The sequence below is a fragment of the Nicotiana tabacum genome, chromosome 18 (genome assembly GCF_000715075.1).
Source record: "Nicotiana tabacum cultivar K326 chromosome 18, ASM71507v2, whole genome shotgun sequence".
Classification (NCBI taxonomy): domain Eukaryota; kingdom Viridiplantae; phylum Streptophyta; class Magnoliopsida; order Solanales; family Solanaceae; genus Nicotiana; species Nicotiana tabacum.
In genome coordinates this window covers 134,818,065-134,829,720 of record NC_134097.1, presented here as the reverse complement: position 1 = coordinate 134,829,720, position 11,656 = coordinate 134,818,065, and the positions used below count along the sequence as shown (strand labels likewise).

Genomic DNA, 11,656 nt, shown 5'->3' with positions numbered 1-11,656 from the left:
CCTTCTCCCGGGTTAACAGAATTCCTTATCCGAATTTCTGGTACGCAGACTGTAATATGGAGTCATTCTTTTCCTCGATTCGGGATTAAAATTGGTGACTTGGGACACCCTAAATCTCCCAAGTGGCGACTCTGAAATAAATAAATAAATCCCGTTTCGATTGTCCTTTAATTGAAAAAAACTCCCTACGCACCTCGCGGTGCGGAAAAAAGAGGTGTGACAACGTCCACATCCATTGATACCTTCACGGTAATAATTTTGTTTTCTTTCAGACTTATCACATATTGCTATCACATTCTCTTAAGGGAATAAGAATGAAGCAAATTCAATAGGACGGGTTTTCACTTCTTGTGCTCACGATCATACATGACTTTGATCATGGCAAGACATAGAAATTTTACCACTTCGAGTGGTTATAATTTCTTACAAACTCTATTAGAGTTATAATCAAAATTTTGTTGTGTTTGCTTGTATATAAAATCAAATTATAGGATTCAAGAATTTAAAAGAGAAAAATAAAGTAAAATACTTACCTTAAATCCAGAATTTAATCATGAAGGAAGTTCATAGAACAATTGACAATCATTATGCTCAATCCCAAAGCTTCTACTCAATTGGTTAGAGTCTTGTGCTGATAACGTGTTATGAAACAATAAAAGAAGAAGAATATTATAGAGAAAAGTAGAGAGAAAGAATTATTATTGATTTGGGATGAATTACAATGAAATATAACCCCTCTATTTATAGGGGAAAGGTGACTTAGCCACCAAGTAATGAACCCTAAAATCTGTCTAAACATAGACATTCACCATAAATAAAATTCTATTTATAACATTGTTTTCTTTAATACCCATTTTATGTCCTACTTCTTTTTCTAATTTGTCGCTAAGTAACTTAACACTTTTAAATTTATTTTTTATATGTTTTATATATACACAAAAAATACTCGAAAGACGACAGACGAAATAGGACGAAGAAATAAAAAACGAAATAGTGTTCAATATTCGCAATTAAATGGATGAGTTTCTGAGAAACTACTCCAATGTGTTTCTGCCAAAATAAGATTAGGCATCATAAATTGTTGACCAAGTGATATCATTATCATCCAAGTCTTTCTTCGATTTAATCATTTAACGTCACTCAATCAAACAAGTTCGCCTTTAACGTCAAATAAAAGAAAATATCAATATCTCTACGAAATAAATCTACGGCAGAAAATTAACAAAACGAGGAGGGAGAAATCACCGTTGTCCTCATTTACCCTTTGTGTCTGCAGTAAATATTTGTTCTTAGAGTTCATGTTCTCTATACTGATTGTAAATTGTAAATAATTTTAAAACCATCATATTAGGTCGATCTATAACAAATTGTTAGTTTCCATATCAAACATGATATAGTAGATAAATAACCTTCTCTAATCGATTAAATTATAATAATTATGTAAAAGAAAAAAATCGTCAGTATATATAACTTAAACTCTAGCTAAATAAAAATGTCATATTCTAGGAAATGCTTTTTGGTGGCAGTAATTAGCTGTTAGTATAGTCTATCATATAGCTATATTACCACCGATAAATTAAGCTCTATTTCTTTTTTCCAAAATAATTTACCAAGCTAATGTAAAAGAAAGAAGTTTCTAGTGTGCTACTAAAGTATAAATTTTTTAAATCATCAAGTTAAATTAACATGAGATAATAGATAACTTTTTAAAAGAAGTCGTATCATGGTCCATAAGTTGTTTAATGTTTTTAGCACACCCAAAATATAGATAATTGTCATTAAGAATGTAAAATAGAGTAATTACATGATATAATCAATTAGATTGTATTAATAATATTTAATTTTTTACACTATCCGTATATATAACCTAAATTTACCTCGTTTATTGATTACATATTAAGGGCTCGTTTGATACGAGAGATAATGGATAATTAATATCGGAATTAAATTTGAGATGAGTTTATCCTCGCGTTTGGCTGTGATAAAATCGCTGTATAACTAATCTCATGATTAGTTATTCTAATATTATATTATTTTTTATCCTTACAAGGATGAGATAACAAGTCTGGGATACCTAAGAAAATAACCAAATGACCCTTAAGTTGCTAGAGATTCACATTTTTTTTTTGTTTAAATTATTTCTTATTCCTAAGAAAATAAAAATAATAAATAAGTAAAATATTCTCATTCCTCATCTCAAGATTCCCAACTGTACCAAGTCAATACTACCAAATATATAGAGGGTCCTTTTGTCACTCCACTATACACTTGTCTACAATTTAAGAAAATAGAGAGACCCCTCTCTTTCCTTACTCTTACGTTAACCCCCATCTTCACCTTTGCTCTGCTTTCTCCAACCCAAAAATTGTACAAAAAAGTCCATTTCAGAAAGATTGCATTATTAGCCACAAAATGAGAACTAGCAACCATTTAATAGGTTTACTAAACTTCTTCACTTTCTTGGCCTCAATCCCAATATTAGGTGGTGGAATATGGCTAAGTAGCAGAGCAAACAACACAGACTGTTTGAAATTCCTTCAATGGCCATTAATAGTAATTGGAGTTTCAATTATGGTTGTTTCTTTAGCTGGATTTGCTGGTGCTTGTTATAGAAACACTTTCCTTATGTATCTTTATCTATGGGCTATGTTCTTTATCATAGCTGCTTTGATTGGATTTGTCATATTTGCTTATGCTGTCACTGATAAAGGGTCGGGTCGACCCGTATTGAACCGGGTTTACTTGGAGTATCACTTACAGGATTATTCGGGTTGGCTTGAGGAAAGGGTTACAAGTCAGAGTTATTGGATGAAGATTAGTTCTTGTATTAGAGATTCACATGTTTGTGCTAAAACAAGAAGGACTTACAATAGTATTCCTGAGAGTGCTGAGATGTTTTACCTCAGAAAACTTAGTCCTGTTGAGGTAAGTTCTGTCAAAATCTGTTTAACAAATTTTTTTGAAAAGAAAATGTTTATGTTATGGTTTATTCGTGGTCGGGTTCGAGTTCTGAAATTAAAAACTTTTTGGTAGATAATTTATTCAGTTTAAATCTGAATTAGTTGAACCACTAAATTTATGATATTGATACCTAAAGCAATAAAAATAGTTAATATGAACAATTTTTAGTGGGAAATGAAATTTAATGTGTTATTAGAGATTAAAAAAAGAAGGGGACCATTAGCGTAACTGTAACTAGTAAAATTATTGTCGTGTGACCAAGAGGTCATCGGTTTGAGCTGCGATAACAGTCCCTTGCCGAAATGCAAGGTAAAACTGTGTACAATACATCCTTGTGGCTCGATCCTTTCCCGAATTCCGCTTACAGCGGGAGTTTAGTGCACTAGATTGCCTTTTTTTTATTAGAGATTAAAAGAGGAACTTATTTTGTGAAAGTAATCATTTTTTCATTTGAAATTATAAGGCAGCTGTAAAGCATTTTCTTTCACCTGACTTTTGATTTTGAAACAAGATTAGGAACGGTAATTAGAAGCCAGTACTAGATCTGTTATTTACGGAAATAAACGTTGGTGCCACAATAATACGGAGTAGCACAGGAAATGTTTCAGTTTTCTATGTTTATACAAATAATATTTTACTTTAGTGATATGCGAGTTGCCACCAAGTGGTCCAAAGTTGTACTCTTACGGTGTAGGTGAAAATCACGGAAAATTAAAATTCAAATTCTAGTAGAGATAAAAATTATTAAGTGATTTTGTACTCATCTACGTAAGCCTGAGAGCTAGAGTCATCGAATATCTATGCTGGTAGAGGGTAGTGAATAAGGTGAAATAGTCGAACAAATTAATCCGGACACCACTGATATAAGAGAGGAGGACAATGAGAGAGAGAAAAAGAAACATAAAAAAGGACAATAATCAACTTCTACTGATAGATTCACTGTGAGTTTCTACTGATCAGTTGTGAAAAAAACGCAGTCCCAGTACACTAAGCTTTTGTTATGTGCGGGGTCCGGGTAAGTGTCGAACCACAAAGGTCTATTGTACGCAACCTTATCTTGCATAAAAGGCTATTTTCACGACTCGAACCCGTAACCTCCTGGTCACATGACAACAACTTTACCAGTTATGTCAAGGTTCTCCTCCTCCGTATCAATTGTGACAGTGTGAATAATTATTCTTTTTGTGCATTATGGCAAAATGGAGTTTTTTCTTTTCCTCCTTTAATATTTATGTTGGGTGGAAATACCCCTTTATATAGTGATAAAGACAATTTACCAACTTATTAATTGTCGTTTAATGAAATGGTACCTCATCCACACTTTTAAAAGGTCGTATCATAGCTGCTATAAAGTGATATTTTTGGCCTGTAATGAATAGAAGAATGGTGACAAATCAAACAATAATTTTGCTAATAAATATGCATGTTTTACGTGAGGTTGAACCTTTGGAGGTTGGCTTCTTTTGGACTGTTTCAGATTATCATTTTTGCTTTAATGCTTTTTATTTGAATATTCTTAGTTATTTTCTGGGTTTTCCATTAGCAGCAATTCAAGAAAAGAAAAACCTTTTTGCCCCTTTTGCCTTTTGGTTTGACTAGCTTTTGCTGTTCCTTTCTAGTTTCTTCTGGTTCCACTTAGATTTCTTCTTTTTCTTCCTTTTCCTTTTCTTTTTCTTTTAATAACGGCCTAGGTTGCATACCTCAAGTAACCACCGGGTACAATCTTACATTCTACCAATATGTATACTGAATAACTCAGCACACCAAAATTGTACACCTTACTTATTATACATCAGATACATGTTATCTTCTATCGGTACATGTATCTGATAACTCTGCACACCAAGATTTAGACAGAATGAAGAAAATCACCAAATATTTTTCTCTCTGAACCTTAGTCTTCTATGATTTTCATCCGCTTCATCAATTTTTAGGCCACATCCCTTTGCTTTCCTTTTCTTTTCCTACTAAAATGACTTTTGGGTGCATGTTGGGGTCATAGCATGTAGGCATGTTAGCGTGATGGTCAACAATCACATTCCATGTTTATGCATGGGTCCATATTATCCCATAACTAAATTAATTACTAAATTTAAATATGCATATGAAACAGGCAGATGGGTCCTTCTTTCACATATGGACCATTCAAAGAAATTAATTACTCCATTTTTTAATTGTTGCATAAGTTGTTAATTCAGGACAAAAAACTTGGTAGGCTGGTCACTTTAAATTATACTAATTTGGTTATTCAGAAAGAGTAATGGTTTGTATAATGGGTCATATATTTTAAGTGGTCCTACCCAATTGAACTTTACTGTATCTTGTATGCAACTTAGAATTGTACAAACAAAATATCTTCCTGATGTAACAAGGATCGACATGTCAACAAATGTATTTGTAGTGCATGTTTGTTGCAAGTCATACAGTTGTCATAAAGGGATATTCTTTTCAGCAGATTAATTCTTCGAGCAACGATAAAGTTGTTCCTGTGTGACCAATAGGTCACGGGTTCGAGCCGTAGAAGCAGCTACTAATACTTGCATTAGGTTAGGCTGTCTACATCACATACCTTAGGGTGCGACTTTTCCGCGGACCCTGCGTGAATGCGAGACGCCTTTACACCAGCCTGCCTTGCTTTTGATTAATTCTTCAATCAATTCCTAGTATTTTATGGTTCAAAAGGAATCCTTCACTGCTATTGTGAATCAAGAAAAGTGTTCACTATTTAGATGATGATTGAATGACTGTTGATTGGAAAAGATGGGAACCTAACATGCCCAAAAAGCTCCAATTATAGGGCCCAAATTATTTACATCTTGATGGGCAAGTGTGGCCATGTGGTGTCTTTGATATTTCTAGATATTTTTCAACTCCACTAAGGATCTGCTATAGGCAACCTAACCTACCCTGACATATCTCTTTCCTTTCCTTTATTTCTTGAATTAGAGCTCTTTTTTACAATAAATTTTGTTGATGTTTGGGCAAAAAATGCCCATATACGAGAAGTATACCAAAAGTATAGAACCTCTTCTGGTGGAGCTTGTCCCTGGTAAATTACCGAAGGCATGGTAATGCTAGGGCAATTTATATCTGGTCGCCGGAAAGTATAAACAATCATGCATGTGGTATAACACGCATATGCACGTACTGATATGGCGATATATTTATTCTACTAGCAAAACTTATCCAAGATACTGAATTGAAGCACATTCTTTAGCAATAGAGTTGATGAGTCTCTGAGTTCACATCATGTATTGAATTACTACATAGGTTAAATGATTCATGCGCATAGGGGCCAATCGAGAAACCAGAGTCCGTGGGTTTAGAAGGAGTATGATCTTACTATACTATATTGAATACTTTTTTTAAATATATTTTAATGCATAATCGAGCTGAAAGCAACCGGTTCAGTGATCCCCTCCTAGATCTGCCTCTAACTAGCTTTACTGATAGAGCAGAAAGATAATAGCTCTAACAAATCTCAAACTTTGTATGCAGTCTGGTTGCTGCAAGCCTCCTACAGAGTGTGGCTATGTTTATCAGAATGAGACAGTTTGGATTCCAGGAGGAGGGCTAGTCGGAACTGATCCAGATTGTGTTAATTGGAACAATGATCAAGGGCAGCTCTGCTACAATTGTAACTCTTGCAAAGCCGGCGTACTGGCTAGCATTAGAAAGAGTTGGAGAAAGGTGTCTGTGATCAATATTGTAATATTGATCATTCTCGTGATTATGTATATGGTCGCTATCGCTGCGTTTAGGCACAACAAACGGATCGATAATGATGAGCCTTACGGAGAAACTAGGATGGAGAAGTCTCAACCTAGCAGGATACACTTCTAAGATCAGTTTCTACACAACAGCAGAGTAAAGCTTGAAGTGTAATTTTATGTTGTGGTAAGTCTAGTAGTCTTGTTAGAACAAAATGCTTTGTTTATACTTCTACATTCAATTTTCTTCCCAAGAAAACTTGACTGTAAATCTTGTATTAAGTGTGGTATCTTTTCCTTTAATTAAATTCCAAAACTATCTTAGTATTTCTGAGGCTGTTTCGTCCCTTCCTAGTGCAGCAAGCTTGTAACTTGCTATGAGATTAAGTAAACTATTGACTTTAATTTATTCAGAGAGAGCACCAAGACTGAGATTACAAGGAAACCAGCTTTTCCTCTCAAATGTTTAATACAGAATATTCACGCTTAAGATAGAAACTTAAAATGTGGTCTCGGTCAATGAAGTAGGAAAAAATTACGAGAGACCAGGGTTCAAATTCTGAGATTTCTTTATATTCGTTAAGTGTTAATACAACACAATAACAAACTTAGTGTAATCTCACAATGCGGGGTCTGAGATAGGTAGTGTGTACATAGACCTTACCCCTACCTTTGCGAATGTATAGAGACTATTTCCATTAGACCATTGGCTCAAAAAAAGATGAAAAGAAGCAGAAACAACAAATAGTAATCGGTTAACTTTTAATGAACAAAGAAACAACAAATAGTAATTTGTTAAGTGTTCATGAGCAAAAGTTATATTCAACATATGATCTTTGATCTAATATGTGAAAAGAAATGGCAAGATATGCGGAGTGATGCCTCTGGGCCAGCAGACATGCATCAGGCCGACATAAACAGAATTCCTTTTCGGTAATCGTACTTAATTTAGCAAGTAATTATAGTAAGCATGTTATATACTAGTTGGCATGCTCAAGTGCACGTGATGATTTCAGAATCTAAAGAGAGGTCAAATCTAGAAAATTGGATAGAAATTGCTTTAAGGTGTTCAGACGTGATCGTTCACATTGGAAGAGGAATTGATTCAAATAGCTTTCGTTGATTTCGATTTGCCATCATTAGTTATTACAGTTGTTTGTGAATCTTAGTTACTGATTATAATAGTTGCTTTGAGAATGTTACTGATAGAACAAATTAAAATAATAGTAACCAAATTATGAACCAAGTTATCAACCTAATCTTCACCATCCGAAATAGAGTATTCATGAAAAAAAAAAATTAAATTACCATTAACAAAAAGCTCTGGAAAAATATAGCCGTTTTGGTCATTACACTCAAGAATCAAGATTCTAGCATCTCTAGCCTAACGCAAAATACTTCTAGCACTTCTCAACAAGTCTTTTACAGAGGAATCTTGGCTAAAGAAAGGGTTAGGAGTTTTATCAGTACAGGAGAAAACCACTACAGTAGTCCCTGAAGTATAGGTGTACATTAGTGATGGCAAAATAGTTAATAGAAAATAGTTGACCACTCATATTATCCACTAAAAATGAATTGGATAATGTATTTTTTAAAAACAGATCAAATATGGGTAAGAACCATATTATCCATTTAGAAAATGGATAATCAATGGGTTTGACTTTTATATTTGTAAAGTATCAAACTGAGGGTTCCTCTAGGAATTCTTCCAAAAATGATCATATTCAAGAAGTCATGGATAATATGGGTTAATCTATTTTTCATCCGTATTAAATAAGGATCGGGTCGGATAATTTATCCGTTTTTTCATTACCCGTTTTGACCCGAACCATATCCGACCCGACCCGACCCGCTCATTTGCCACTCCTAATGTACATCCATTTTGATCCATAATAAATAGGAATTTTTATCTCCTATAGCAAAGATTAACACCTTATTTATTTTAAATAAATACCATTTAAAAAAATTATATTTTATAGATAACTTTTAAGGTTTATAGCAAAATATTTAATTTTGGTTACCTCCTAGCCTTAAACCACTAATAGCCTGTTTGGTCAAGCTTCTTTTTGGCCAAAAGTACTTTTTTGGCCAAAAGCACTTTTGACTAAAAATTGAGGTGTTTGGCCAAACTTTTGGAAGGAAAAAAAGTGCTTTTGAGGAGAAGCAGAAACAGTTTTGGAGAAGCAGAAAAATGTAGCTTTTCTCCAAAAGCACTTTTTTGAGAAGCACTTTTGAGAAAAATACACTTAGAAGCAGTTTTTTAAAGCTTGACCAAATACTAATTGCTGCTCAGAAGTGCTTTTCAAACTAATTAGCCAAACAAAAACTACTTCTCACCAAAAGTACTTTTGAAAAAAAGCACTTCTCAAAATAAACTGATTTTTGCAGCTTGGTCAAACGGTCTATAAATACGCTAATCAGTTACACTATTTTCTTTCTCTCTCTACTTTGATACATCCCATTCTCTTCCCCCTCCCATTAAAATTTCTCTGCTACGCCGGCGGTGACAACCATGTCTTCTTTCAAAAAATTCTTTAAAAATCTGTATTAGCTGTAAGCACATGATTTTTGCCCTATATGAGAAGTACTCCCAAAAATTCAAAATAAATCAATTTTTCTTTGTGTGCAATTTTGAGAATTTTCGTGGCATTTTGGATAATTATTTGTATTTTTGTCCATGCATGTTTATTTGTTAAATTAATAAAAAATACAAAAATATGTCGCATTTGCATTTAGGATTTAATTCTACAATTAGAAGTAATTAAGTTTGTTTTACAAGGATGAAAATTACAAAAATATGCATCGTTTGCATTTCTAGCATTCAATGTCAAATTGTGCAATTTTGTTTTAACTGATGATTAATTATGTATGATAATTGTTGCTAGGAATTAATTAGTATTTTTGATAAGTTAATTTAGTTTATAACTTAATTTATAATTTTAGTTTTATTAATTAGAAAGTAGAAGAAAAAAGAAGCAATAAAAGAAGAAGGAAATCAGATTGGGCATTTTCTTCAATTCTAAACCACAAGCCCAAAACCAAATAACCCCTTATCCAACCCAAAAATCCCATCGGGTCAACCCGACCCGGTCCGCCCCATAACCCCAAACAAACACCCCCTTCTTCCATTTTTCATTTTTGAAAAAAAAAACCCTAACTTTTAAGGTTTAGCCACCGTTCTCATCAACGGTCAGCCACATGGATTCTTCAAGTCTACTAGGGACGTCAAGCAAGGAGACCCTCTATCACCAACCCTCTTCATACTTGCAGTTGAGGCGTTTTCACGGGCTTTAAATGATTTGCACCTTAATTTATACTTCTGTGGTTTCGGAATGCCAAAGTGGAGTCCAAAAATAAATCATCTAGCTTACGCCGACGACACCATAATTTTTTCTTCTTCATATGCTAAGTCGTTGCAGCTGCTAGTTGGGATTTTGGCAGCATATGAAAGAGCTTCTGGACAACTCATTAATAAGTCCAAATCAGCTATCTGCATGCATGATTCTACACCTGAAGATGTTGTAAATAAGGTTCAAAGAATCACGGGTATTTGCAAGCAGGAATTCCCTTTCATCTACCTTGGATGCCCAATTTTCTACACTCGAAGGAAAATGGAATTCTATAAAGGTTTGATCAATAAAGTCATGGACAAATTGCAAGCATGGAAAGGAAAATTGTTGTCAATTGGTGGTAGGGCGATTTTAATCAAACATGTCCTACAAAGCATGCCTATCCATCTCTTATCGGCAATGAACCCACCTCCATTTGTCATTAATAAGCTACACAAGATATTCGCACAATTCTTCTGGAGTAGCTCTATTGGTGGCAAAAGTAGGCACTGGGCATCATGGATTACTCTATGTCGACCTTATGAAGAAGGAGGAGCAGGTTTTCGATCTCTACACGATGTTGCAAAAGCTCTTTTTTGTAAGCTCTGGTGGAACTTCAGGACAAAACCAACTTTATGGAGCTCTTTCATGTCCCAAAAATACTGCAAAAAATTAAATCCTATTGTAGTACCTTGGAGAGATGGTTCTCATGTTTGGAGACGAATGCTGGAATGTCGGGATATTATAGAACATCAAATTGGGTGGCGTCCAAAAATGGGATCTTCACTTTTTTGGTTTGACAACTGGACTGGATTGGGAGCATTATACTTCAATACACATGATGACTTCTACATTGATGAATCAGTTAATAATGTTGCTGATGTTGTGACTGGAGGAGTTTGGGATGCAGACAAGTTAGCCAACATTGTGCCTGTGGAATATGCTGTACACATTATAGACAATATCAAACCACCAAGCGAGCAGCAATTACTTGACAAACCATACTAGTGCCTCGAGACAGCTGGTAATTTTTCAGTTAAATCGGCGTGGGAATATTTGAGACTGAGAAATGATACAGGGACAACATACAAAAACATGTGGGTACAGGGTTTACCATTCAAGATATCGTTCTTTATGTGGAAAGTGTGGAGGGCAAAATTACCTCTAGACGACTTTTTGAAGAGAGTGGGATACTCCATGCCTTCACGCTGCTGGTGCTGTGTGCAACCAGAGGAAGAAACCTTAGGACATCTGTTTTTTTCCTCTTTCGCAGCGAACAAAGTTTGGTCCTATTTTCTAAGGAATGCTGGAATAAATCTGGACGGTATGTCAATGCACCAGGCAATCGTGAAGTGCTGGACAATCAGAGTTGTACCAAGATTGAAGCCGATTTTTCAAGCACTTCCTTCGATCATTTTGTGGGAGCTGTGGAAGAGAAGAAACAACTACAAACATGGCGAAGCTGTAACGATCAGAAGGGTGATATATCAGGTATCCACAACTATTCAATCGCTTGTCAGATTAAGGAAACCTGGCTTGGTTAACGTTCCTCAAATTTGGCCAAATCTGCTGCACATGATGGAACACTACACACCACCATTGAAGGTTACTAAAGTTCTATGAGAAATGCCACCACAAGGATGGATCAAAGTCAAT

At 34.7% G+C, this 11,656-nt stretch overlaps 1 protein-coding gene across 1 annotated transcript; it reads left to right on the top strand.

Moving 5' to 3' along the window:
* The first annotated feature begins 2,261 nt into the window (after positions 1-2,261).
* LOC107777710 (tetraspanin-3-like) lies at positions 2,262-6,998 on the top strand. The gene is made up of 2 exons (XM_016597821.2): positions 2,262-2,925; positions 6,460-6,998. Exons 1-2 carry the CDS (start codon positions 2,413-2,415, stop codon positions 6,802-6,804), a joined length of 858 nt encoding a protein of 285 aa, XP_016453307.1. The 5' UTR covers positions 2,262-2,412; the 3' UTR covers positions 6,805-6,998.
* Positions 6,999-11,656: the final 4,658 nt, after the last annotated feature.